At 37.8% G+C, this 27857-nt stretch overlaps 2 protein-coding genes across 2 annotated transcripts in view; one reads left to right on the forward strand and one right to left on the reverse strand.

Annotated features, from left to right (window-relative positions):
* Positions 1–1737: 1737 nt before the first annotated feature.
* On the reverse strand, positions 1738–11667 carry copb1 (COPI coat complex subunit beta 1). Its single transcript, XM_087793721.1, has 22 exons — positions 11536–11667; positions 9923–10064; positions 9586–9815; positions 9286–9455; positions 9079–9193; positions 8911–9003; positions 8691–8828; positions 8386–8505; positions 7417–7524; positions 7191–7337; positions 6960–7105; positions 6080–6176; positions 5830–5990; positions 5649–5769; positions 5355–5582; positions 5006–5185; positions 3958–4102; positions 3560–3679; positions 3337–3482; positions 2293–2382; positions 2047–2202; positions 1738–1950 (listed from the first exon to the last, which is right to left on the reverse strand). Exons 2-22 carry the CDS (start codon positions 10011–10013, stop codon positions 1891–1893), a joined length of 2862 nt encoding a protein of 953 aa, XP_087649847.1. The 5' UTR covers positions 10014–10064; positions 11536–11667; the 3' UTR covers positions 1738–1890.
* Positions 11668–14363: 2696 nt separating this feature from the next.
* Positions 14364–27857, forward strand: part of pde3b (phosphodiesterase 3B) — a 44197-nt gene continuing 30703 nt past the window's right edge. Inside the window, exon 1 of the mRNA XM_087793722.1 lies at positions 14364–15521. Within this exon, the coding sequence (XP_087649848.1) occupies positions 14571–15521 (951 nt within the window). The 5' untranslated portion in view covers positions 14364–14570. The remainder of the gene's footprint in view (positions 15522–27857) is intronic.

Consider the following 27857-nt stretch of genomic DNA (forward strand, 5'->3'; position numbering starts at 1 on the left):
CACCTTCTTATAAAGACAATAGTCAGTTACCTGGTGTCTTGTTTGAGCGCAGAGTGACTAACATAACTAGTATCATGAAGCGTTCACATGTGTTTACTTCTTCTTGGGAGGACACTTTGAAAAAAGAGTCTCACTGTCTTTTGTTGAGCTGCTGTCCAATCATGCCATCTCTGCCTCCCTGGAAACTTATAAAACATTCCCAAATGACTCCTGTCTGAACATGAACGCGTTCCACGAGTCAAGCCCAAAGTGATTTTATGATCATGTTTTTTTTTTATTTATAATGCTTTTGAATTCAGCAGCAGTGTTTTAAATTATGTGGTTTAACTCAACAATAATAGGAAGAGACTCACTGTAGTTACAGAGACTTCAGGTGACTCATGAAAATCGTGACTTACAGTTGAAATAATGACATCAGAGTTGAAATAACGTCATGAATAACTGCACAAGATTTACCGTAAAAAACACCCCAACAAACCCTACCGGGGACAACAGCACCACCTAGCTGCCGGATACAGAACACAACATTAATTAGAATAATTAAAAGAATAAAAAGCAGAGTTGACTACAACAGGTGCTAAGTTTGTTTGTTTTGTTTTTTAAAGTCACTTCCTCTTGAGAGGCTCGTCTGCCGGAGTGTGTTTCAAACTGTGCAGCAGGTCAGCAAAGGTATTTTAGGAATTCAAATTAAAAGCCTTTGGTCTCTTTCATGGATTTCAGGAACAAATTCCTTCACTTCAAGCTGCGATAATCTTTAAAATAACTCAGTTGACCTGTGCTAAAGTGAACGCCGACGTGCCGCAGCTGTCTTTAGGAAGAACAGATTTTTTTTTTTTTTAAATCACAGTTTGGCTTCGATTCAAAGTGTTCTGCAGATGAGCAATTATTATAGAGTGCACCGTGGATTTCATCGTCTCTGACGGTGCTTCATAATCCGATGAGAAGCTGGATCCAGTTGAGGTTTTTGGCCAGGATGTCCAGGGTTGTCAATCTTTTTTTATGTTCATGGAGAGGATTTTTTTGGGATACACCTGCATGTTTTACTGCCCTAATCATGATTGAATCAGTGGTGACCAAACCTTTTCTGATGCACCGACCCCCGACAGTATATACAAATAAAGAAGTATATATCGCTCTTGTCAGCAGGTAAAAACATGCAATTTGTGGTCAAAGACGGAAAATTAAATTTAAAAAAATATGATTTGGTTTTAGAGGCTGCGATTCTATTGCTTCTCACAAAACCAAAAATCAAGTTTCATGTCAAAAAATAACATTTTGTATTGAAGTTCAGGTTTAGCTGCCTAAATTGAGACATTTAAATCTTCTTTTAAGTAGATTTTCTTTATCCCTCAGACCACTTTTATAAACGCAGACCTGTTAAAATAGTGAGTATCTCACAATAATGTCAACTGGTGGCTTGAATAAGACTTCACTCTGGCCTGGAAATGTCTTGTGATCCCTCAAGTAGAGCTGTAAGGAAGCAGCTAAGGAATGGGTTCCAGCTTTCTTTATGTGAATTGATTTCTTCAGGAGAAAGGCTTGTAAAAATAAAACACACATTTTTAATTCACTGGATTGTCTTCAATATTTTAACTTTAAAACTTTACATAGTCTGGTTATTCTTTAGATTTCTGCATCTATAAAGGACATGTATTCTTCAGGCAGGAGCGTGTACGTTATCAACCTAAAACGTTTATTTAAACAAAACTACTGTGAAATAACACAGAACAAGATTGGTTCATTTAGACTGATATTTACCTTTATTGAAAATAAAAAGAGAAAGAACCGCGATGCTCCGAGACGAGCCGTGATTGGAGAATGATACATGGAGGAGACAGAATCAAAAAGAGGATGACCGAGTCGTAGAAATCAGCTGGACAAGGAATGGTTTCAGACGTTCGCCTTCTTCTGGGAGAGGTTGATCTTGTCGCCCAGACTTAAGGCCATGCCCTGTCGAAGAGAAGCCATGACAGAACGGATGAGTCGGATTCGAGATGGCGTCGCAGAAGTAAACAACGCGGGGCGAGGACGACAGCTGCGACCCACCTGACTCTTGGCACGGATGCGGATGTGTCCGTTGACGGCGGCGTCGGGCCCCAGGTGGATGGGCTTCTCTATGCTGACGTTCGCCAGAGCGTCCTCGCCGAAGATGGAGCGAGCGTAAAGGTTGGCGGCCATGAACCCGCAGAAGCCGGACAAAGCCTGATTGGGAAAAAGTAAGAATACATAATGAAGTGACGGAACCAAAAAATAAAAAAAAAAAGAAGAGAAAAGCGAGAGGTTTGAACTGACCTTCTCTGGAGTCAAACACTTCATGTTGGTGGACTTGAGGATGTGCTGCAGGTACTCGTTCAGATCTGTGATGTTGGTGTTCACCGTCACCTGAGAGACATCATATGATGAATAAAATGATTCAGAACTTGACCTTTGAGCAAGAGGGAAGATATAAAACCTTTAACTTTACTAATTTCCAATGTTACTTATAAAATATCATCAAATAAGGCCATATTTATTCTGAAAAAAAAAGGAATTTTTTGAGTAGAAGCAAATGTGAGCCGATATATTTTTTAAGGGGTGTGTATTGGCAAGAATCTGGCGATACGATATGCATGACGATACAGGGTCAACGATACGATATATTGTGATACTGTAATAACAAGGCTATATTTGTAGTATTGTGGAGTACTTCACTGTGGTGTTGCAGAATTTACAGACAACATGACTCTTGACAAGTCGTAACTGCTTTAATTTGATTTGAAACCAAAATATGTCCAAACATCAGCTTTAAAAGCTGATGGAGTCGACTGTATCCTCTCGTCCTCAGTCATCACTTTGCTCTCAAAGGTAGTGATGGGCTGGTGAAGCTTCATGAAACAGTATCATGTTGTTTAGAGGTCAGTAGGTGACGCCATCAGTTTAAAAATTATATGACTTTTCAAAAGTTGTTAAAAACAAAGGAAAACAGTGCAGAGACGCCATCTAGTGGACTCTGAAAATAATGACACTGCTTCATGAAGCGTCGTCAGACCATTTCTACTCAGGATTTAATAGTTCCTTTAGCTGTGGAGGATGTAATGACTTCTGCCATCTAGTGGCCGGAAGATTAATTACAACACAAACAAATGAACAAACACCCTGAATTTTAACACTTCACTGAAACATAAACTATAAAAGAACTATGATAAAAAATAAAATATGATTTGAAAGACACAAAAGACAATGTTGCTTCAACACATGATATCATTTAATATCCGACCACAACTTGAATTTCTGCCCCTAAAGTAATGTCCTACAAAGATCAATTGATATTTGATTTAATTAAAAATAAACACCGACCTTGTTCTCCCACTCAAACTCAGCCCACATCTGTCTGAACTCAGCATCTGTACAGGACGCAGGCTGGATGTAGTCCATGATGTCGATGTGAATGTCACTGAGGACCACACAGTTCCGGTCACTGGCGGCTCCGGAAACATCATATACTGGAAAATAAAGCGAGAAGTTGGTCAGGGTGACGACACTGGAGTGGTTTAATATCACTTTTTTACAATTTTCCTACCGATGTTTCCGAAAATGATTCCGTTTTCTGTCGACGCCACTTTGACGTTGGCCTTGATGTTGGCGAAGTCATGAGGGGCCAGAGTGAGAGGAGAAGGTTTCTCCACTAGCTTCAGATCACCTGGAGAAACAAATGTTCAGATTTTGTTCATGAATGAATCAACTAAAAATGAAACACACTCACAGTCAGATTGTCAAAACAAGTTATAAAACTGTATTAAGATTGAATGATGCATCAGCAGGGTCGTGTAAAACCTCTTCAACATCATAAATAGCAACAACAAACGACATGAACTTGCTGACCAGAACCTCTAAATCACTATAAACGAGGGCTTTATTTGGCTGGAACATTTCTGCAACATTCCTCCGGGAGCCTATCTGAAACAAAGCTTAACATACCTAAGGTAGCGAGCTCCAGGGTGCAGTTCTGGAGAGTGTCACTGGTTTGGTTGACGACCAGAACATCCAGCACGATGTCGTACTGGTTTACATGGACGTAAGCTTCGGCGTAAACCGGGTCGGAGAAACCGGTCAGCTGGGTCACCTGAGATGGAGAGAAAACAAGTTGTTGATCAATGTTGTGATGACAAGAGAAGCGACTAATAGCACGTGTGAACATCTTTAATGTCATCAAGCATCACATTTGTATATCTTACACTCAACGACACAAGAGCATCAGCGATCCTACAAAACACTAAAGACTTGAACACGAGTGACTTTATGACTTTTTAAATATAATATTCGTTTTATTTCACACCAGCTCGACAATCAAGAAAAGTGTAGAAAACAAATCACCACATAAATTAAATAGATTTTACCTAATTGTTACCGTAAAATTAAATCAGCACGACTATTTAGCCATGAAGAAAAAATGGTGGTTGGTTGGACATATTGTCATAAAATGTATAAATCAGATCTTACATATCACAGGCTCATATTTTTAAGACCTTTGACAATTTCACCGAAGACATTTAAACGTGTTGATTTTGGACTCATGAATTTAATGCCTTTTCAGGGCTTTTGAAAAAATCTGCAGGAACCCTGTTCCTAGAATTAATATCTGATCAAGGCATAAACATAATTTAGCACATAGATAATACTACACACACATTAGCTTGTAGAAGTATATAATAATATAACAGTCATGTCAACTATTTGCTCTATCCAAGATTTTGCCTTGACCCCAATATTATTTTGGGCTAAAATTTGGAGAATATAACGTTTCTCATCTTTTTATTTTAACAAGAAGATCAATTGGTGCCTGGTTCTGTTTTTCTATTGCTTATTTTGTGTATCATTTCATTATTTAATTCTGTACTGACACTAAATTTTATTTATTTAATTCTGAATTACCCATCTATCGACCCATTATCTATAAAGGAAACTTATATCAGAGGAATAGTGGAGAAAAATTGTGAAAGTAAAAAACATTCGGAGGAAGTGTTACCTTGTTGAGTTTGGAAGCTAAAGGATCTAGGGCCTCCTTTCTCTGTGTGTTGCCCATGGCTGCCAGCAAGCTGAGCTGGAACTGGTCCTCTTTAGACGCCATCTCGTTTTTAGCCGTGAGCTGCATGAAGGGAATTGGGTCGTCTGCTTGCACCGTGACGTTTCGCTTCTCAGACTCTTTCTGTAGTGACAAGAAAAGATGGATCAACAACCAATAAAACATTCACATAAAATGTAATTTATATCATCAAATACTGATATTTTATTTTTCCTCCTCAAGAGTTGAGTGCGATTTAGAATGATATTCAGTCATGGATGCTGCTCAGGAGAGTCAACTCGACTGTCAGTACCTTCTGTGACAGCTTCTCCTCCTCCAGTCTGACGGTCAGCATGTGGGACAGGGACTTGCGACACTCCTTGTTGAAGATGTCGTTCATCAGCGGCGAGCACTCCGACAGGACCTTCAGGCACAGCGAGATGCGCTCCACGTCGTCGTCTGTGATGGGCTTCTTGGGCAGAGACGACTTGCCGAGATGGAGAACCGTGACCATGATCAGCATGGACTCGGCTATAAACGACTGAGAAGCACAGAAAAGACTTTTAGTGGTGCACGGGAATGAGTCGATCATCGTCACCGAACCTACATTTTGTCTCTTTTTCTCTTGAACGATGGCGACGTAGCGAAGGGCGACTTTGGTGAGGGTGGTCGCCAAAGAAGCTGCCACGTAGAAATCTCCGTCCATGAGGAAGCCTCGCAGTGGCGGCCTGAGATCACAGAACTTATGAAATGACTGTAACATGTTTTTAAGGTGAGCCGTTCATTACCTGTCTTCCTCCTTCTTCGACGGCCTGGAGGAGCTGAGAGCACTTTGCGTTACATATGTGCCCATTTCTGTCACCAACTTCTGTGCTGGAGCTGCACTGACTTCATCTTCCGGTTTAACTTCTCCCGTCTCCCTTTTGATCTCGTTCTCCACGATAGGAATCTGGACGTATAAGTCATGCAAAAAAAAAAGTTAAACAAAATGTATCTTTAAAATAAAATGATCACATTTTATGTTGTTAGAATACAAACCTCTCCCAGCGACCTGCGCACTTCTGTCATCACACTTTGAATGTCGTCTTTTGTGCTGCAGTATTCACCCAAGATCCAGAGAGCTCCTCTGTAGATCCTGGAATTTAAAGACGAAAACATTTATGTTATTGAAAAAACATACCATGCAAACTTTTTTTTTACCGCTTTTAAAACATGGTTCAAACCTTTTTACCATCAGTGTTTAGTAGAAGTGTACCATTAACTGTTTCACATGATAATTAATGATCATTTGTGAATTAACGGAACCAAGTATGAAGATTCTTGTCAGCAGTTTACAATCAATAAATGATTCCTAAAGATTATGGATTAAAGAATTAAGTTAGTACATTTTTTCATTGACAAAACATTGACATTTTTTTTGTTGCTTTAATTGTTTGTTTAGTTTCTTTTCTGACGACACTTTTCTTTTTATTCAAACTCACAGTTTCAATCAAATCTTGCACATTTATTTAAAGATTATGTTCTTGCTTTATTCTTAATTCAAAGTTAAAATGTGTGTTTAATTAACAATCTTTAATTTTGTTGACATGCTTAAATCAAAGTAAACACATTTCTAGTCAAATGTGGTAGAGTGTTATCTAGGTTAAAATACATAACCCTTGTGTTTTATCCGGGTCACGGTGACCCGGTGGCTCAAAAACAAATGTTTGCGGTATCCCTGGCTTCCATAAATACATATGCAGTGGTGGAGGTCAAACATCTTGACCCAGAGACAACACAAGGGATACCACAAACACATTTGTTCTCAGGCCACCTTGACCCAGATAGAACACAAGGGTTAAAACGGGTTTATTAGAAAGATGAATATGTAAATTAACTTTATGCCGACTCAACTTCAACCGGGCTGCGGGCGACTTACTTGACAGTTTTGATGGCGTGAAAGACTTCCAACATCTTCTCAATGATAAGCGGCCTCAAGGTGTCGAAGCGCTGAATGGCTTCGCGCACAAACTCCAGCACGTCGGCAGCAGCTGCCTCGTTAGAGTCGCTCAGGAATTCCATCAGCTGTAAAACCCGTCGAAATGTGTCAGTTGTCTTTGTCGGAACCATTTATTGATTTAGAAACACAAAGAAAGAAGCTGCGTCTCACCACTGGAATGACGTTGCTCGCCATGTCGGGGAAGCGAACGCTGCACGAGTGTAGAGTGCGCACCAAGAGCTGCCTGTACTTGTCGGTGTCTTCGTGCTCGGTTACATTGTTGGTCTTAATCACCTCCTTCTTCAGAACATTCACCAACTAGAGAAAAAAAACATTGTTATAAAAACCCTGGTGGAGCGACAGCGGAAGCACCAGAGTCGATGAAAAGGATCCAAACCTCTTCGACGTTGCGAGATGAAACCAGGTCCAGAGCCAGCTGCAGAGTCTTCTTCCTCACCTCCAGGTCAGGAGTGCTCAGAACACGCAGGATGTCCATCACAAGGTCCTGAATGAGAAGTCACTGATTATTACTAGAGTCCAGATATTCTAAAAAACATAACTGGAAATCTCAGTAATTTCTGTCATGGTTATTAAATCAAGCACTGCAGAAAAAGTAAGTAATAGTTATTTGTAAAGCACCTTTCTAGACCAGGGTCACAAAGCACTTCAACAACCAAAAATAAAACAGTTAAAATATATACTTTAAAAGTTCAAGACAAACATAGGAGTCCCAGAAAAATCAGGGAATAATGGCGGTTATCTTAAGTAAAATAAAATACAATACTATTTAGAATTGCAAAAAAAATTGTACAAAGATTTGGAAAGGAAGCCATGAATCCATTTTCACCTCTTTATTTTTATTTTTTAATGACATGGGATCAAAAACTCCCTCAACAGATCAGCTCCTATTTTATAGTGCAAACTACTTTTTGTACATTGTTACAATAAAGTAAAGTTGAAATCTGAAAAAGAATTATCTTTCAATGCTTTATTGTTTTTTAAAAGCTACATCATTGAATACTGAGGGATCAAATAAATAGTAATAAAGTTTAAACACAGGGAAGGTTCAACTAAATAGCAAAAGAATCAAACTTTTGGAGGCTATTTGGAAACCTACAGCAATCCTAAAAAAAACAGCTACAAAATATTTAACTGCGTGGTTTCCTTGACGTAAAGACGCACAACAAAATTGCTATTTTCTTTGGACTGGTTCTCCAGACTTCATTAGGGATTTTTCCATTCATTAAGAGCCACTGTTCCATGTTTCAGGTGCCAAATATTTAAAGTAGCTGCAGTATTCAATGTATTGGTTTAAAAAAGAAAAATCACATTTTTTTTCATTCGCACAAATCAAAGTGTAACATACCTGCAGTACTCGCTCATGTGTGGGATGATCCTTGAGTTCAATCAGACGATCCAGAACAATCAGTTTGACGTTGTTGTCGCTCTCCTTAATGATGAGGTCAATGTAACACTGGGCAGCAGCCTAAGGAGAAAACAACAACATTTTCAAACATTAAAAAGCTTTTTATATTAGCCTGTGAATTACATGTCATTTAACAGACAATTATTTTTCAAAGTCATTGTTTCTAACCAGCAACTTTGTAATAAACTGAGTTATTGAATCCTATTTGACATGCTGTGGATCACACACTGGATTATATGATTTACCTTGATAGCTGTGGGAGCACTGGAGAGAGTTACAAGAGTTCCAGCAGCCTCGTATTTAACCGCGGGGCTCGAGGACTGCAGCAGGTTGAAAATGCAGCGAATGAATCGGGCTCGCTCAGAAGGGTTGGCGTGACACACCTGTGGTCGCACAATTCAAACACAAATTTAGCCATAAGGAAATGGCTTGTAGAAACAGAAAAAAAAAGAAGCTCAGACTCACTTTGTAAATGAGCTCCACAATAACCAGCTGGAGAATGTCGCCAAATGTGTGAACTTGGTCAATGCATGTGCTGAGGTAATCCAGAGCTCGATCCTATAAGGAAATAACACAAGTTTAGTTTGCGCATGTGAAGAGACAAAACAACTGGTCAAGGATATTATCATCAACCTGGTCTGCGTGTATCAGCATCATGAAAGCGTTTCTTTTACAACTCGCATCTTTTTCATTGACCAGAAAATCATGGATCAACTCAGGGGCGTCTGGGATGAGATGTTCAAAGTTCCTACACAAGACGAATATCAGCAGATTAAAAAAGTGCAAATAAAACACACTTGTCTCCTACAGTGTTCTTTAATTAAAGATTGAAGGGTGTACCTGTAGATTGTGTAAATGGCGAGGACAGCGTTGCGGCGAACGTAGCTGTGTCTGTGCTCCAGACATGAGCGAATCGCAGGCATGAGAGGCTCGAGCAGCTCTGACTCCTTCAGCTTGCACAGGAAACGCAGAGTGGAGCCACGGATGAACTCATTTGGGTGCTGGAGATCCTACAAATAAAGTCATCCAAGTAATAATTGATCAATATGAGGTACAACTCTTACAATCTTTACTTTATTATTAATATTAGTTATTGGCTATCAAGTTTTTAATTAAGCAGAGTTCCTGCATGATCTATACCTTTCTGTAGGCATCACAGACCAGGATCATCTCCTGGAGCAGTTTGCCATCTGGAGTGGTTTTGGGAACAATCTCCCAAAACACCAGCAGCAGTTTCTTGATGGTGTGATCATGCAGTGGCAGCACAAACCGGATGATGGTCATCAGAAGTCCTGGCAACTTCTCACCATTCAGTATCATGATGATGACCTTCTTGAGGGCCTCAGTTTTTGCCTTGATTTCCCCCTTTTCTGCAAAAATAAAAATAGTCCATTTAATTTAATTTAATTTAAGTAATTTACCAAATACTTGCAGTTTAACTTTAAATATGTGATGGAAAACATTTGATAATGATTACCTAAATCAGTCTTGAGACTGACTTCAGAAGGGGGCTCCGAGTCAGAGGTGACATTGATCAGAGTGTAGCAAACATTCTCTGCAGCCGTCATTTTGCTGCTCAACCTGTAAAGGTAACCCACTGAATAGCACTGGATAGAGACCTGCGGCGAGGAACAAACACACAGGTTAAGTCAGAGTGAAATCTCTAGGATGTGTGCAGACAGTGTGCTGACAAAGTAAATAGATTTTATATCATTCTGTTTAATACAGGTGTGGTCTGTTTTTCGCTTATTTTCTTTATTTTATTAATTAATCCGTTACAATCTGAATATATTTTGTAGTATTTGTCACATCCAACTGACATAAATATATGTTTTTTTATATTCCCCATTGTCAGAAGAGTGAGAAGTGAAAAAAATGTGACATAAACACCCCCTTAATGCTAGTTTAAACTTCTACTTTAACCATTTAAAGAAGAAGTTTAAAAAAAAAACCAAGTAGAACAAAGTGTTTGAAGAAGCAATACAATTTAGAAACTATACAACCCCTTCCAGCCCACTTCAGTCAGATTATTGAATTTAAAGTTTATAAATATATATTTAATGTTTAATTTGAACTCCACCTTACCCCTTGTTTTTACAATTAAAATGTGTGCACTTCTCTTAATATATTTCTCGTCATTTTATTTATTATTGTGTTGATTTTTGCATTATTTTTATTTTGTATTTTTTTTATATTGTTTTAATAAACCGTGTACGTATGTTTAATCATTTTTTTGTGAACTGCTGTGACTCACAAATGTCCACAAGGTTGAGGGAAAAAAAGGCGTATTAACCATCAACAGAAGGCAAGATAAGAATGAGAAGTAAACAATCATTAGACAGGATATACAACTAGAAGAAACAGCTTTAATCAAGAGTTTTTCAAGGAGCAGGAAAACAACTGTGAAGTTGTGTCTGAGTCCATGGTTCTCAGGAAGATACAGTAAGAAACTTTAGGCATTCGTGAGAAGACTTAGGACTTGATTCAGTTATAACCAACAAGTTCATGGAATTTTAACACGATTACATTTTGACGATTTTGATAAATTATACAATTAATAATTAGTTAATAATGAATTATATTATTAAAGTAAAATAAAAATAAAATGCTCACAGCGACCATATATTTGCCTATCGTAGGAGCCGGCTACACTAAAATGACACATAGACCGAACGGTGACGTGTTCGAGGACTTAACAAATAAGTTCATCTCTAAATAATGAATAATAGTAAAAAATAAGAATTTATAACCGTTACAAAGAAAACTACTAGGATGAGAAGTCAAGAGATTATGTCAAGGTAGCAACTTAGCACAACAGTTGCATGCGAAAGCTACGACAGCAATACTACTGGATAAAAAACACGTTTTGAAGCGCAGAAATGTATAGTTTTAAGTACACTAAATTACAAATGAACATTTTATATAAAAACCATAACGTTTATTTATCTACATGGAACTGGCAAAGGTGAGCTAAGTTAGCATCTCCACGGGCCAGCAGTGAAATGGAGGACAGCATCGCAGCTATCTGTCATGACACGGGAATTTACATCCCTACCTTCGAATACGAATATCAACAGATGCATAACGTACCAAATATTGAGAATATTATCCCAAGAAAGAGTGGTTCGTGCGGCCGATGGTGATATTTACATCCACAAAGATCCCGGTGGCTCCGTCTGCTGAGCTGTCGTTCACTTCCTACTGACGTGGAAGAACCAGTCGTGTCTCAGCCACATCTACGCTACGGCGAGCCAGGACGCTCAAAGTAGAGGGGGACGAAACGCGAACGGATCTGAACCAAAAACATGATTTAAAAACAAAGTGAGTATCGGGTCAAAACTAGGTGTGGGTTTGAGTTTGAATGCCTTGTCTGATATTATGAGACCCTAAGTTTTTATGAGAGTACTCACTTGTGATAAGGATAGTTCTAATAGGTTCCACATGCTTTAAAAGGATGGAAGGATAAATCAATTTGTCCTCGAGTTACAATCATTAACTTTCATTGATCTCCTCTAGAATATAAACTAAAAATTCAATGTTGTCTTTTAGATGGATGAATTATTAAATAAAGTTATGATGCTATAGCTGACATAAGGAAATCAGTCTTAAAACTCTTCACTGGCTTCCAGTTTCTTTCAGGATCAACTTTAAAATTCTGGATCTTACTTTCAGATCTATTCATGGTCAGGCTCCTCCTTACATCAGTGATCTGATCCAGCCTTACACCCCAGCTCAGGCTCTGAGGTCTGTGGATCAGAATCTACTGATGGTTCCTTGCACACAGTTCAGGACCAGAGATGAGAAATCCTTCCAGACTGTTGCTCCTAAGCTTTGGAACGATCTTCCTGTTGTGTTATCAGTTTTATCTTGACCTTTAAAGTATATACTTTATTTATTTTGATTGTTTAAGCGCTTTGTGACCCTGGTCTGGAAAAGCGCTATATAAATAAAAATTACTTACTTACTTACAAATAAATGGTATAAATCGACATTATCCTCACGACACTTAAATCTCACTGAAACCTGTCACCACAAGTTATTCCAAAGCAAAATACCATGTGCTCTGACATGTCGAAGTACATACAACACGCTTCATTGAATCAATTTTACCCACAATGCATTTATTGTGAAAATACACCACCTGCTTGTGTGCATTCAGACGTGTGTTGTTGCATTCCTGGGCCAAATACATTTATCCTTGGGGATGTCTGTAGAGACTAGTCCAAAGTGGTGGCATAAAATAATTACAAGATTTCCAAAACAATTCCAATGGACAACAGCTCTACACAGGTTGTGTTTTTTTTGGAAATAAACTCATTTTGTTTATCTTGTTTAATCTGTGTCAGACTTTGGTCAAAAAATCAGTTTGTAAAAGTTTAGACGTGTAATACAGTACATGAGAGTACACTGGAGTAGTTGTCAAATCAATAAGGCAGCCCTTAGTGTGTACTATGGAGTATACTCATTTTTACTAGGTTTACCAAGTTTACTTTTGTCATTCTATACTTCAAAACGGTACACTGATCTTTACTTATTCTTATACTTGTTAGATACACGCTAAGAAGTAGTGTCCTTGAAGTTTACATTTACCTCCAAGCAAAAATAACTATATTCAAGTGTACTATGAGTATACTCATTTTATACTCAAATTGAAGTAGTATACCTGAGTTTTACTTTTAAAATACTATACTTGGATAGTACACTGATGTTCTTCTAGTACACAGAACTACCATTTGCTTTGGGCGAGAACGGCTGCCTTGGGGTTTGGTTCTGTTTTTCTTTTGCTTATTTCATGTGTTATCTTATTTCATATTGTTTAACGTTGTATCGGCACAAAAAAATATGTTTTGTTTACAACCCTGACAATAAATGTTTCTGATTCCGAAAGGTTCAATCTTGTTTACCATAACCACGCCCACTGTGCTGCGATTGGTCAAGCATCAAGGTTTGTCACAGCGCATCATCAAAAAGACTCCACCCCCAAGGGACTTGTTGTATAAACAAAGCGGGGAGTGATTACAACTGGCTGGTGGAGTGAGGCCATTATAATATCATAATGGACTCTGCTCTTGTAACCTCTGGTTTGCTGAGATTTCAGACGGAGGAGAACTTTATAAAGTAGTAAGTTCAAAACATGGTCATGATGAGGGACTTGATGCATCTTGGAGTGGAAGACATTTGAAACATGTGAGTGAGTCAAGAGAGTTGGGTTTTCACGTTAGTTGTCCTTTAAGTCTTCTGTCGATCAGAATCTACTGATGGTTCCACGCACACGGTTCAGGACCAGAGGAGATAAATCCTTCCAGGCTGTTTCTCCTATGTGTTTGATGGATCTACTGACTCCTTCAAGAAACAATCTTAAGACATTTTTATTTCTTCAGGCTTTTCCTTGATTTTCTGGAACTCCTGTTGTGTTATCAGTTTTATCTTGACCTTTAAAGTGTATACTTTATTGAATATTGTTTTGATTGTTTAAGGCACTTTCTGACCCTGGTCTGGAAGAGCGCTATATAAATAAAAATGACTTACTTACTTACTTTAAAGTATATACTTTATTGAATATTGTTTTGATTGTTTAAGGCACTTTGTGACCCTGGTCTGGAAGAGCGCTGTATAAATAAAAATGACTTACTTACTTACTTAAGTATTTTTGATAAAAATCAATCTACTCCTTTTTTTGGGGGGGGGAAATCATGCTTGTGGAAACTTTGAGTTTCTTTGTGTTTGGAAATGACATGCTTTACCGCCACATTTAATATAAAAAGCATGTATAAGAAACAAGGAGATTAAAAAAAAAAAACTAGAATAAGTGATCAAATCAATGTTGTTGTTGTTTCCCGGAGCGTTCCTTTTCTCCTTTCGCGCGCCGTTCGCGTGGCCGCCTCCGGGGGGCGACAGAGAGCCCGCTCGCTGTAAAAACAACATCTCACCTTCCTTCTTCAGTCCGAGTGCGGGAGCTTGAGCGACCATGGAGTGCGTCCGCTGTCATGTCGTCCAGCGTTAATACGGCGTGAACAAAAAAAAACAAAAAAAAAACCCCAGCGAGGACGCGAGGAAGAAGGGGGGGCGACTTTTTTTTTCTACGGAGAGAGAGAGAGAGGAGAGAGGAGAGTCTCGGAGGAGCCATGGCTGCCAGGGAGGAAGCAGAGGTCCCGCACGGGAGAGCGAGGCACCACGACGGCGCTGGAAGTGTCAGCGGCTCCGAGGGCTTCAGGAACGGCTACGTGAAGAGCTGCGTCACCCCCCTGAAGCGGGACCACCACCACCACCACCACCACGCGGCGGCGGCGGCGGCGGGGGGGTTTTTCTACAACCTGTGCTCGCTGTGCACCCGGGACCTCCTCAACTCCAAACTGTTCAAGGTGTCCGCCTTGTACGTGCTCGCGTTCCTGGTCCTGGTCGCCTCGCTCCTCATCTCCAGGAGCCTGCAGGACTGGGATCTGCGGACTTTCCTGTCGGGCTTCTCGACGTCCGTCAGCCCGCTCTTCAGCATCGGATGCGCCTTCTTCTTCCTCACCTTCTACCTGCGGAGGACGAGGAGGGAGAGCGGCAAATGTTGGCTCCTCTCGCTGCCGGCCTCCTGCTACCTCGGGGACTTCTTGGTGCTGCGGCTCCTGCAGTGGGGGGGAGAGGACCAGATGCAAATGGTGGGCAGGTTGCTGTTCGTGCTGGGCTGCGTGGGGCTGCTCACGCTGGTGCCCACGCTCCGGCTCAAGCACAGCGTCCTGGTGCTGGTGTTCGCCAGCCTGGTGTGGCTGGTGTCGTTCACGGGGCTGACGGGGCTGCCGGCGCTGCTGCGGCCGCTGCTCGCCTGCTCCGCCGGGCTCTCGGGGTCCTTGCTGGGGCTGTGCTTCGACCGATGCTACCCGGCGACGACGACCAGGGAGGAGGATCAGGCGCCCGGAGGGGCCGCCAACAACAACAACAACAACAGCGGCGGCGGCGAGGAGAAGGTGCCCGTGATCCGGCCCCGGAGACGGTCCAGTTGCGTGTCCCTCGGGGAGACCTCCACCAGCTACTATGGCAGTTGTAAGATGCCTCGCAGACCTTCGCTGCCGTGTATTTCCAGAGAACAGGTCAGTGGTGTTTTTTTTTTTTTCTTCTTTCTCCTCCGGGGACTGTTTGTTATTGTTGCAGAGACACAGGGCCCCGAGACCAGCACACATGTGCAGCCGAGGAGCCACAACACAGCTCTTCGAAAAAGTACTTTAAAATGTAGGAATCTGAAGAGAGGTCACTAGTGACGACCTCGAATATGAAAACAAGCAACAGCTAAATAATGGAAAAAATATTTATATTTTTTTGCTTAAAGTAACTTTTTTTTAAATATATATTCCATATTGTCAGGTAAAAAGTACTCGTTCTTCTTGACACAACACTACTGCCTGCTACGAAATATTTTCCTTATTTTTGCAACAACAGTAAACACTCTTTAAACCACGTTGTTTAACAAAAAAAAGTAGATCTTAAAACAGTTAATGAATACAGATTCCAACCCACTTTATTCTTCAAAGTCTCTGTCAAATATAATAATTAACTAGAATTATATATTAATTGTAATCCTGCCAACAAATAATAATCCACAGTGTCAGGTAAAAGGTACTCGTTCTTCTTGACTCAGTTCTGCACAAAACACTACTGCCTACTACGAAATCCTACTAGGAAATTTTCCTCATTTTTGCAACAACAGTAAACACTCTTTAAACCACATTGACTAACAAAAAAAAGTAGATTTTATAACAGTTTGTAAATACAGATTCCAACCCACCTTATGCCTGTCAAACATGATATTTAACTAGAATTATATAGTAATTGTAATCCTGCCAACAAATAAAATACCACAGTGTCAGGTAAAAAGTAAAATAACTACTTATTTTTATTGACAGACATTCTTTGTGCTTGACTTCAAAAGTTTATATTAATACTTGACTTTTGCAAAAACGATAAATACTCTTTATAACCACATTGTATAACAAAAAAAGTAGATTTTAAAACAGTTTATGAATACAGATTCCAACCCACTTTATTCTTCAAAATCTCTGTCAAACATAATATTTAACTAGAATTATATATTAATTGTAATCCTGTCAATAAATAATAATCCACAGTGTCAGGTAAAAAGTAAAATTACTACTTAATTTCATTGACACACATTCTTTGTGCTTGACTACAACAGTTTATAATAATACTTAACTTTTGCAACAACAGTAAACACTCTTTAAACCACGTTGTATAACAAAAAAAGTAGATCTAAAACCGTTTGAATACAGATTCCAACCCACTTTATTATTCAAAGTCTCTGTTAAACATAATATTTAACTAGAATTCTATATTAATTGTAATCCTGTCAATAAACTATAATCCACAGTGTCAAGTTAAAAGTAAAATAACTACTTATTTTCAATGACACACATTTGTGCTTGACTACAAAAGTTTATACTAATACTTTTGCAAAAACGATAAATACTCTTTATAACCACATTGTATAACAAAAAAAGTAGATCTTAAAACAGTTTATGAATACAGATTCCAACCCACCTTATGCTTCAAAGTCTCTGTCAAACATAATATTTAACTAGAATTATATATTAATTGTAATCCTGTCAATAAATAATAATCCCCAGTGTCAGGTAAAAAGTAAAATAACTACTTATTTTCATTGACACACATTCTTTGTGCTTGACTACAACAGTTTATAATAATACTTAACTTTTGCAACAACAGTAAACACTCTTTAAACCACGTTGTATAACAAAAAAAGTAGATCTAAAACCGTTTGAATACAGATTCCAACCCACTTTATTATTCAAAGTCTCTGTTAAACATAATATTTAACTAGAATTCTATATTAATTGTAATCCTGTCAATAAACTATAATCCACAGTGTCAAGTTAAAAGTAAAATAACTACTTATTTTCAATGACACACATTTGTGCTTGACTACAAAAGTTTATACTAATACTTTTGCAAAAACGACAAATACTCTTTTGAACTCATTGTCTAACAAAAAAAGTAGATCTTAAAACAGTTTATGAATACAGATTCCAACCCACCTTATGCTTCAAAGTCTCTGTCAAACATAATATTTAACTAGAATTATATATTAATTTTAATCCTGTCAATAAATAATAATCCCCAGTGTCAGGTAAAAAGTAAAATAACTACTTATTTTCATTGACACACATTTGTGCTTGACTACAAAACTTCATACTATTACTTGACTTTTGCAACAACAGTAAACACTCTTTAAATCACGTTGTTTAACAAAAAAAGTAGATCTTAAAACAGTTTGTAAATTCAGATTCCAACCCACTTTATTCTTCAAAGTCTCTGTCAAATATAATAATTAACTAGAATTATAATATAATTAATTGTAATCTTGCCTAGAGATTGTCAGGTAAAAAGTAAAATGATTTGTTACTTATTTGCAATTGTTGTTTTTGACACACCAACGGTTAAATATACGTTCAGACAACATTGTCTAACAAAAAAAGTAGATCTAAAACGGTTTATGAATACAGATTCCCACCCACTCTATTCTCGGATGGTTTAATTGAAATAAACTTAACTTTCTTTTCATAAATCACGTTAAAACAATCTTTGGACCTGATCAGATCCATGTTATCAAATGTCTTATTTAGATCTTAGACCAAGAATTTTAGCCTTAAAATTCAAATACATTTACATTTGAAAAAAAAAAGAGTCAATGTTTAAACGAGGATTGCGATCATTTAGTAATTTATGACAATATTTCCTTTTGTATTAAGTTAAAAAAAAAGAAGTATAACGTTAATGTCTTAAAAACTATGAAATAAAGTATTTTTTAACTTAGACACTATTTTTTAACTGTTTTCTGAAGAGTACAGATTATCATCCACTAAACCAGGTAAGAAGTAAAATGATTTCTTTCCTCGTCTGTAATACCCTTTACTTCACACAGTTTGTGCTCAAGAAAACTATATCTAAATACAAAAGCTTCCTTAGTCTTTGTTTTTGCACCAACAGTAAAATATAATTTTAAACCACATTGTTTTAACAAAAAAAACAACAGTTTATATTCTTCTCGTCTAGTCTCAGTCAAACAAAAACATGAACTACAATTAAATGTTACTTGTAATCATGTCAAAGCGATGATCATATTTATATAAAATATAATCTCAATTTGTCAGTTACAGTTTATTAAAACGATGTGTGATAGTTTGAAAGTAATAAACACTTCTTAAAAGCACAACTTTGATCACTGTCCTGTGAGAGAAACTATAATTCGTCATTTATCTTTAAGTATTTGATGATTTTTTATTATGACTTATACTTGTATTCACTCCTAACGCCCGCCAATGCAAATGTCCTCATATAAAATAAATGAACGCTGTAACGAAAGAGATGGTGACGACAAATATAACCACATACACAGTGTCACTTAAGGCGACACAATCACACGCTCTTGTGTGTCATGTGGCTTTGACAGAACCGACAGCACGGAAGCTGTTCAATTCAGACGTTGAAATCGTGTACTTGACTCTTTATATTGTTTGTTGCTAAAACGTTTGAGCTAAAATGTTAGAACACAATTAAACAATCGTCTTACGTTCTTTCATTTCTTATTGAAAAATGTCATGTCTGACTTAAGCTTGAAGACACAAGATGAACTTAAATTTGTAAAAAAAAAAAATCTAGTGTGTTAGTGTGTGTAGAGTTGGATGACCAGGTTTACATTTCGCTTGAGTTGAATTTCAGGGCCTCTGTTTGGTGGTTTTCTAACCAACAAACATTTAAGGTTTAATGTTAAAGTATCTCAAGGAGCAACGGATGCTAATGTTATGATCGACATAAAAAAACAAACCAGTAATGATGCTACAAATAAAAATGTACTTTAAGTAAGCTAATATAATTTCAAAACCATATGTTGTAATTGATAATTGTGGTACATTTAACAAATATATCTCTTTATTTTACAGTATTTTTGTGATTTGTTTATGTGAGGAACTGTAACTTATTAAGCTGCATGCGTCTGGGCAACAAAACACTTATTTTAACTTCTGTATTTAGCAGTGTATTCTATACAAAGATCAAATAATTCCAACTCCATCAAAGCTATTCAAACTACATGATAGAAACCGTGGTGTTCCAGATATAGCGTACGCCAGAAAATCTTCTCGCACACATTGTTTTTGTGTCCTTCTGGTATTGTTAGAAATGATAAGAGAAGCAAAATGTCCGTCCAGTGTGTCCCTGTTATTTCCAGGAGTTGTTTTCCGTGTCATTGTTTTCTATGCTATTACTCACATTTTGTCGAAGGTTGACAAATGTGTTGAGTTTAGGGTTTAGAAATGTCCTCTTAATTTTCAATTCCATGTTTTTGATTTACACTAGTTATAGTTTTCGTGGACCTAAACCGCTGATGGAACTTTGTGATGCGCCGTAGTTGAGTTCACGGTTGATTCCAGCATATTAAATCTCATACTAGGCAGTAGTAATATGATACTCTGTCTTGGACAGCAGGCGGTGACATTGAGACTGGAGACAGCTACTCGATACAAGAGACATCATGTACGTTTAACACGTCATTACTCTATTCGTTAAAACCTCTCCGATTTCAAAAGCCTTTCAAGTCTGTGTTTTATAATGATGCACAAGTCAATGTTAGCAGGGACGGCCGATTCGCTGCGATCCATCCATATCCACATCACCATGAACTGGACAAACACTTCAACCAGAAAATAGGATTGCAGCTAAATGACAATGTTGTTTATTCATAGTGTATTTAAGACCAACGTGTCTCGATGAGCCTGCAGCATTTCACTTTGCACGAATGCCAATCCACCAGTGCAGCGTTATCTTTGTCGCTCTCAACGTTGGTCTGGCGGCAGCTGATAATTCATGGGTCGTTTTTTACCAAGTTCTCTGGAACTTTCTCGCTCTTGAAGCAGGCGAATGACAGACAAAAACAAGCACTGTCTTCCATTATAGCAATAAATAAACACACTATTAAACCCATCATCGTTGAAGACGGCCTTATAAAATGGTTGAAAGCAGCTAAATCAATAGAGAAATGGTGATAGCTCATCCCTATCCGGTTTCACTGTCCCTTTCTTCCTATTTGAGAATATATCATGAATGCTCTGTGAGCTTTTCACTTCGATACTTCAGCTCATAGTTCTTACTGCGGCTATTGACATGCTATAAATTGATACTGTTGTATTGTATGTGCAGACACATTCTTCATGGTGTTGTATGAAGGGCCCCATTGAAAGGTTATTTATTTAGTTATAATTCATGTTTTTTAAGGCTTGACCTGGCAAGTAGTCAATTATTTAACACATAAAAACCTTTGCTTATATTGTAACAAATAACATACCATTAAGTTCTTTATCCAATACAGGTGCCAAACTAGTATGCCATTAAAAAATATAAAAAGGTTACTAAAGCAGGAAGTTTCATGGCAAAACACTTTTCAAAAGTGTGAAACAAAATGTGTGTTGAGTCGCCCCCTTTTTGGACAAGACCTGTATTTTTGATAAATATATTACAGGCATAACTTGTGATAGCAATGGTTTGTTGATTAAAAAAAATAAAAAGGAAACATTCCTAATGTATCATTTTTTTTTATTTGAAAATCAATTAATACAATTAATTGAATGAAAATGCAGTGTTTACCCAGTGGTAGAAGTTCTGTCTCTTTTGACCGTGTTCTTCATGGAAGGTACTTTCTATATACAGTATATACTGTATTTACATAGTATCCCACAAATAACTGCCATTATTTTAGATGTTCATATGACATTTGGCATCATTTTATTCTAAAAATGGTGCTTGTTAATACAATTATCTAAGACAATCATGTTGTGCATTGACATTTGACCAAGGTTTTTGACATCAATGCACATTGTTGCAGTACCACAGGTTTATCAAGAATTAAGAGACTTTATTGTCATTATTCAGAATCTGAACACGCATGATAACAAAAATATGGTGAGACAGAAACATCCAAACAGTACACAAAGCAAAAATACAAGAGGAAAAGTATAAAGTGCCTAGAGAACAGCCTTAAATGCCATAAACCTAAAATAATCTGCCCTTTATTTGTTCTTAAAGTTCTAACTAAATCCCTGTGTAATATGATATAAGAATATTATCGTAGACGAGGCTTAAATGGAATTATTCAATAAGTAATTTAGAAAGACAAATGCACATGTAAGTACATAAAGATTCTTATTTACTGTTAAAGGTTTGCAATTGTCATTGACAATCTGTAGCTACTAAACATTGTTGTCCACTTTCATCATCTGTTTTCTGTTGATCAGAGACGGCACTACATCGACTACTTTATCCTTCAATTTTCTACTGGCAGGTTCGACCACATGTGAGATTGTTTCCCTTAACGATAATCGGATCCTCGGTCGGTCCTGTGCGTGAAAACCGCCGTGAACATCTGTGGCGTAGATTCGAACGATGTGGCGTCGACGTCACTCTGAGACCTCGGCCCGTGTTGACACGGTAACGCCTCACAGATGCAGACGTGATGCAGTTGCACGGAGGTTGCGTCACGTCGAGATGGAATGACTTAAGGTGGTCACTATTTCCGTGTTCGTCAATCAAGTTTCACCGTCAGAAAGTGTGGCTCCCCCCCGTCCCGGTATTATTATCCTAATATGTTTCAAAGTGAGATTAATGAGAACAGCTGGTAGCGACCGGATCAAATTTCTATTTCTTCACTCGCTCTGACCGCAGACAAGAGGCGGCAGCTTAAAAAAAACAATGTACATTTAGTTTAAAAAGGCGTTGAATTGTCTGTACTTTGTTTCAACAAAAGAGCAAAAAACAATTATGTGCAGTTAGATTCAAAAAATTAATTAATTCCAGATAAAAATGAACATTATTTTTTGCATCAACAAACCGCTAAAGTTCATCGCAGCCGCTCCTCAGTGCAGCGTCCGCTGGGAATAGCACTTAGCTGTCATCCGTCTCCAGGCTGCACCCCTAACTAGCTGCTTAGCTCTCGCACATTGTAAACAAACCTCCAAATGTCACCTCTGACCCGACGGTGGTCGTTGCTCTTTAAAATTCCTGTTAGGAACACACTTGCCGAGCCGAGGCTGACGTTCATGTGGAATTAAATTCATTTGTCTATGAATAGATGAAGATTAGCCTCGACCTTTTTACGGAAGATTGACTCGGATGTCGTTCGGCGTGTGAGATACAACTTTATTTAGTGGCTGTTTAAAAAGTTTGATTAAAGGTCGAGAGTCACTCGACCTTAATGTCCTCGTTTCATCTCAGGAATGTTTGGAATACAGATGGTTGTTGAGGCTTTTGTAAAATACTGAATTCACTTGGTTTCACACATTTTTTGAGATACTGTGAATGTTTAAAATCATGCGTCAAACTCAAACAAGTAGTTAACTGTTGAGGTCCATATCTTGTGCCACTGTTTAAGATAAGATAAGGAACAGTGATCGATCATGTGATAAAAAGTTTGACACGCTGTTGTAAGAAAAAAAATCGTTTTTTAAATATGATTTACCGTTCATAGTTTACCAATGCTAACATAGTAAAGAATACTGTTAATATAATATAAATAAGTATAATAAAGAATATATTTTAATTTGTGTGTGCCCAAGGCAACAATATATCTATGCATACGGATCCTTTCACCATTCAATCTGAACCCAGTTTAAATAACTTGTTAAGGTATAATATAGGTATTTAATGTAAATATTCCTGTATGAAAATTTTGGTAATAAATTGGGTGTTAACATGCCTGTGTTCTAATGGAAGGAATTCTTTTTTTTAAAGTTTTTATGAAGTGAGTCAAGGCTAGCATTGAGCAAACTTCAATACACATGTAAGTCAGTCTAAAACAATACCTGGATTGAGCCCATTATTCCAATTGCTGTCCTCGTGTTCGTTTACATGTAGATGAGAAATTTGAATTATTCAGGAGGAAGTGCCTTCTTATCATAACCCAAGAACTCGTCCATATATTCTTGGCTAGAATACTGCTGTACCCGAACAGACGATGGAGTCGAACCGCCACATCGTCATTGCATGTATGCGCTGAGTCAGCATTTGATACGATCTTTTCTCACTTTTCTACCAAGGAGCAAAAGCAAGATGATGTGTCGTAGCGCAGATGCTCCAGATTTTAGTTGAGCTAAACTGGCGCTCAATGCTTTGTGGTGCTAATGGTTTAGCTGTTTTCTTTCCTGCCATGACCATTAAAGTAATCTGAACTTTATTTCAATTGCGGTTTCTGTGGAAATGCTTTAATGTTTTCATAAGACTTGCATCATTATAAGACACACTATCAACGAAAAGGCTCTTTTTTTCATACATAAGGCGCATTTTGTTTTACTGCGTGATTGTTGGCCTTGAGTTTGAAATCTTCTTCGTAAGCATGTCGGCACTTTGGCATCCTTATAAGCACGACGATATCGGTAGTATTACTCTGTTAGGTTTAGTAGTCAAGCTCGGAGTCACGCTGTGTAATACTACAAAGCCTAGCCTCACAAAAGTCGTACTAAAACATTTTGACAGTCACATGTGTAATGTATGAAATTGGTTTTGCGGTCAGTAAGTACTACTACAATTAATACATAAAGCACCCATTTAAAAACAAATATATATAAGAATATATATATAAGATTTCAAGTGTGCTTCGTAGTCCGAAAAATACTGTAATTAAAAATAATACCTATAACTATAGTACCTATATGACAACATCTATGTTGTGTACTGTTTATGCTTAAAGGAACAACAGATTAATGACTCTTTATACTAAATGTACAGCATTTGAAAATACACCTTAAGTAAATTTAGGTAGGACTTCTGGCATTAAGTACACAAAACGTATTAAGTACACAAATGTATTAAGTACACAAAACGTAAAGAAGTAAGGCAGGAGTTTAGAGCGACGGTTGCCAAACTTAAAAGTACTTGCAGTATGGTCTCATGTTCTTAAAACTGTACACTTATTATTAAATATTAAAATAAAATAGTTTATAATACCGTTTTAATCCGAATGAAAAAAATATATAAAGGTTTTATTCTCCGTTTTTGATTTTCGTCCCCAAAAAAACACCATGTCTCGGAGTAATTTAACCATACAAATTAGAAGGAAGAAAATTGTATTATTGTTTTTCTTTCCTTCTGTCCGTGTCAAAACAGGAATGTCTCTCACGGGAATCACTTTTTTCTTTTTTGCTCAAATTCTCAGAAAAGTCTGAATCTGGGAAATGCTGCTCATTCCAAGCGTAATTGTTTGTGCGTGGGTATTTTTTATTTTTATTAACCAGCACCTAGGATCCACTTTTTGTTTTTATTTTAGGTGTATGTTTGTTGCACAATCGTAAGTTTAATACCAGTGGAATTTGAAGAGAAAAATGTGTCACGTTCTGCTCTCGGAGCATTTTCAAATGTCATCGCGGGTCTTGTTTTTTTGCTGAGCCGCTGTGAGAAATGTCGGCGTTTGCCACTTCCTCAATTCACCGATCGCTGATGACGTCGGTCCTTTGAGCCGATCGACGCGTGATTAATAAGCAAATGAGAAGTAATAGTGACTCGACCACACGTGTTTCAAAAAAAAAAGAAGAAAGAAGCTGTGTAGCTTTTAAAGAGATCCACAATGAGATGTTCCAGTCGAGAGACATCTTTTGTGTGGTTTCCACTCCAAGGGGGGACGGACTGGGGTAAACAATACCCCCCCGCCGCCCCCCAGATATGACCAGAGAGCTGTGGAGAGAGTGGGGTAGAAGGGCTGGGGAGGGGGGGCAGTGAGAACGCAGAGCAACTCTCAGCTGTCACGTTTGCTCGCTGTACAGCCATGTGGAATGATATAACATTGACGTCACGGCCCCGGTGACATACCACAGTGTGATTGCAAAGAAGAAAGAAAAAAAAGAAAGAAAAAAGCAGTCTTATTAATCGTCCTGTAGAATATTGTGTCTGCCTTCCGAGAGCAATGACGGGGGAAACTGGCCACGGAGATTCAAACTACAGATCATTTGGATCATTTATTCTGAGGATTTTTGAGCATAATTTCTGGGAGTTGTTACTAATGACTCGCAGTGACATGTTTTATGTTTTAACTTTCAGCCTGAACTCTTTAGAGATTGACACAAGATTCTTTCTTTATTCATGTTTGGTCACAATGCTTAAATATCCTTCCTAGTATTAACATGGAAATGCATATTTTAGTTTAGAAAAAACATGGTTCAAACATATATTTATCCAAAATTATGTTTGGCAAAGGAAGGGACATCAGTAGTTGTTCAGGTGTGGACTGTGTATCTTTACAATATGAAAATAAATGTGATTTGATAGTGGACTGTTTGTAGTGAGGAAGTCTGAGTGGAAAGGATTCCTACGATAATTATTGTATGTGTACGATAAGTTGGCCCCTCAGTCTCGACTGTAAAAATGCCAAATGTGAAATCAATTTATTTGGACGGTCCGGTGGATGTTTGTATGAAGTCGTCTGTTCCCATGTGACTTGTTTCAGCCAAACATTATTGCTGGCAAGATAAAAACGACCAACACTCGTCCATCCACATGTTTTTATTTAAGAAAGGAGGAATGGAGAATAATTTCCCAGAACGTACGATCATTTTGAGACTAAATTAATTCTAAATTTTCCTATGTGGCAAAAGTTGAATACAAAGCATCCGCTAAATATACAGCATGTACAGCTTTGTGGCCCCTGGTTTGCAACCTTTTTTTTTGCAACACACACTTATTTATGTCAGCATTAAATTCAGGTAACAGATTCGTACTGTCAACACATTAAAACAAACACAAAATAAACGTGTCATAATTTCACATTTCAGATAAAACGGCTAAAATAAATCATCATTAAGTCCATTAAAAATACATCTTTCCATAAAGGTATATTAGCTCCATTATTACTAGTTCACAGGATTTTCAGTATAATTTAGGAAACACAACTCTTGACTCACTGGCTGCGTGCCTTTTTAAAAAATATAAAAACCTTTCAGACATTAACAATCATTACATTAGAATCATATACATCTTGACATACATCAAGGCTGTGGCTAAGTGGTTTGAGAACGCTGCCTTAGAGCATAGAACCGGGACTTTAACAACTTTCTTATCGTTGTTTCGCATAAACCGAAATATAGATTACTGAGTAAGATACTAAAAGTAAGATGACACCAAATTTGAGAATTTTGAACTACAATAAGATTCACTACAAAAAATAAAAATTGAAAAATAAAAATCACATTTGTTATCGTATCTACTACTATGTACCATGTACCACAAGCCTTGAAACCCCCCCCCCCCCCAAATTAATACAAATAACATATAGGAAATAAAATACCAGTTCTTCTCCTATTCTTTGACCCAATTGATAAAAATTAGAAGTAATTATAATTCCCTTACTTTGCTCTCATCGTTTAAATATGTATCTTTTCAATTTGACGTGCTATAAAATACGTTGTTCACCAAACAAGACGATCCATCCCTTCAGAGCGTATCGGGAGATGGATTCACTCTCGACAAATGGAAATATCAATCCTGAACTGGTTTAAATTGTATCCCGAAGACACATTTCGCAATAGTGTTCCTCGCCGTCTGCCTTCTTCTTTTAACATCTGCAGCCTCATTGTCTGCGGGGATGAAAGCCTGCGTGCGTTTAGTGACTCTCCTCCCCGCGATTCACTATTATATCAGTAAAGCATTGACGCAACTGAGTGAATTAAATTAACCACACGTGCATGTGCGCAGTGTGTTGGAAGCTTTCAGTCGTTTATTTTTGCACTCTTCTTTCGCGGGATGAGAGACCAATTAATAAATGACTACCAATCAAATTAAAATGTGATTAGATGACGCCCGCGAGGACAAAAAGCTTGACGGTTATAAACGGGTCTATTTTCTGATACAATACGCTTTTAAAAAAACGGCAATTGTTGGATTCTGTTTGTCCTCGTAGCACTTTAAGACCAGTGACTCAGGTCCACGTCACAACGGCCGAGCACATACGTCACATGTCCAGCGTGTTGTTCCGCGACCCGCTTTAAGACCTTGATTCTCCTTACTGGACATGACTGGAATAATTCCTGTATTTTTTTAATATTCTTCTGAGAAATGAGTCTTTAAAAAAAAAAAAAGCATAACCACTGGAGTTCCCCGTTGTCGTGTGAAAGTCACATTCTCACAGAACGAATCTTTACAGATCTACTTCGATGAATTTTAAATGTTCTGGAGAAGAAAAAAAAAAAGGTTTTCTACAGATGCGCTTGTGTTACTGATCTGAAGCAGAAGGTGAAAAGTTTCTTGAAGTCGGATAATAATAAAATGAGGTAAAATAGATTTTCAGGAAACTCATTGTAAACAGGGGTCAGATCAGGTCAATGTATCTTTTGCAATGTTTCAACTGCTGCACGCATAGTAGA

Source organism: Callionymus lyra, chromosome 6, assembly GCF_982586985.1.
Source record: "Callionymus lyra chromosome 6, fCalLyr1.hap1.1, whole genome shotgun sequence".
In the NCBI taxonomy this organism is placed as follows: Eukaryota; Metazoa; Chordata; class Actinopteri; order Syngnathiformes; family Callionymidae; genus Callionymus; species Callionymus lyra.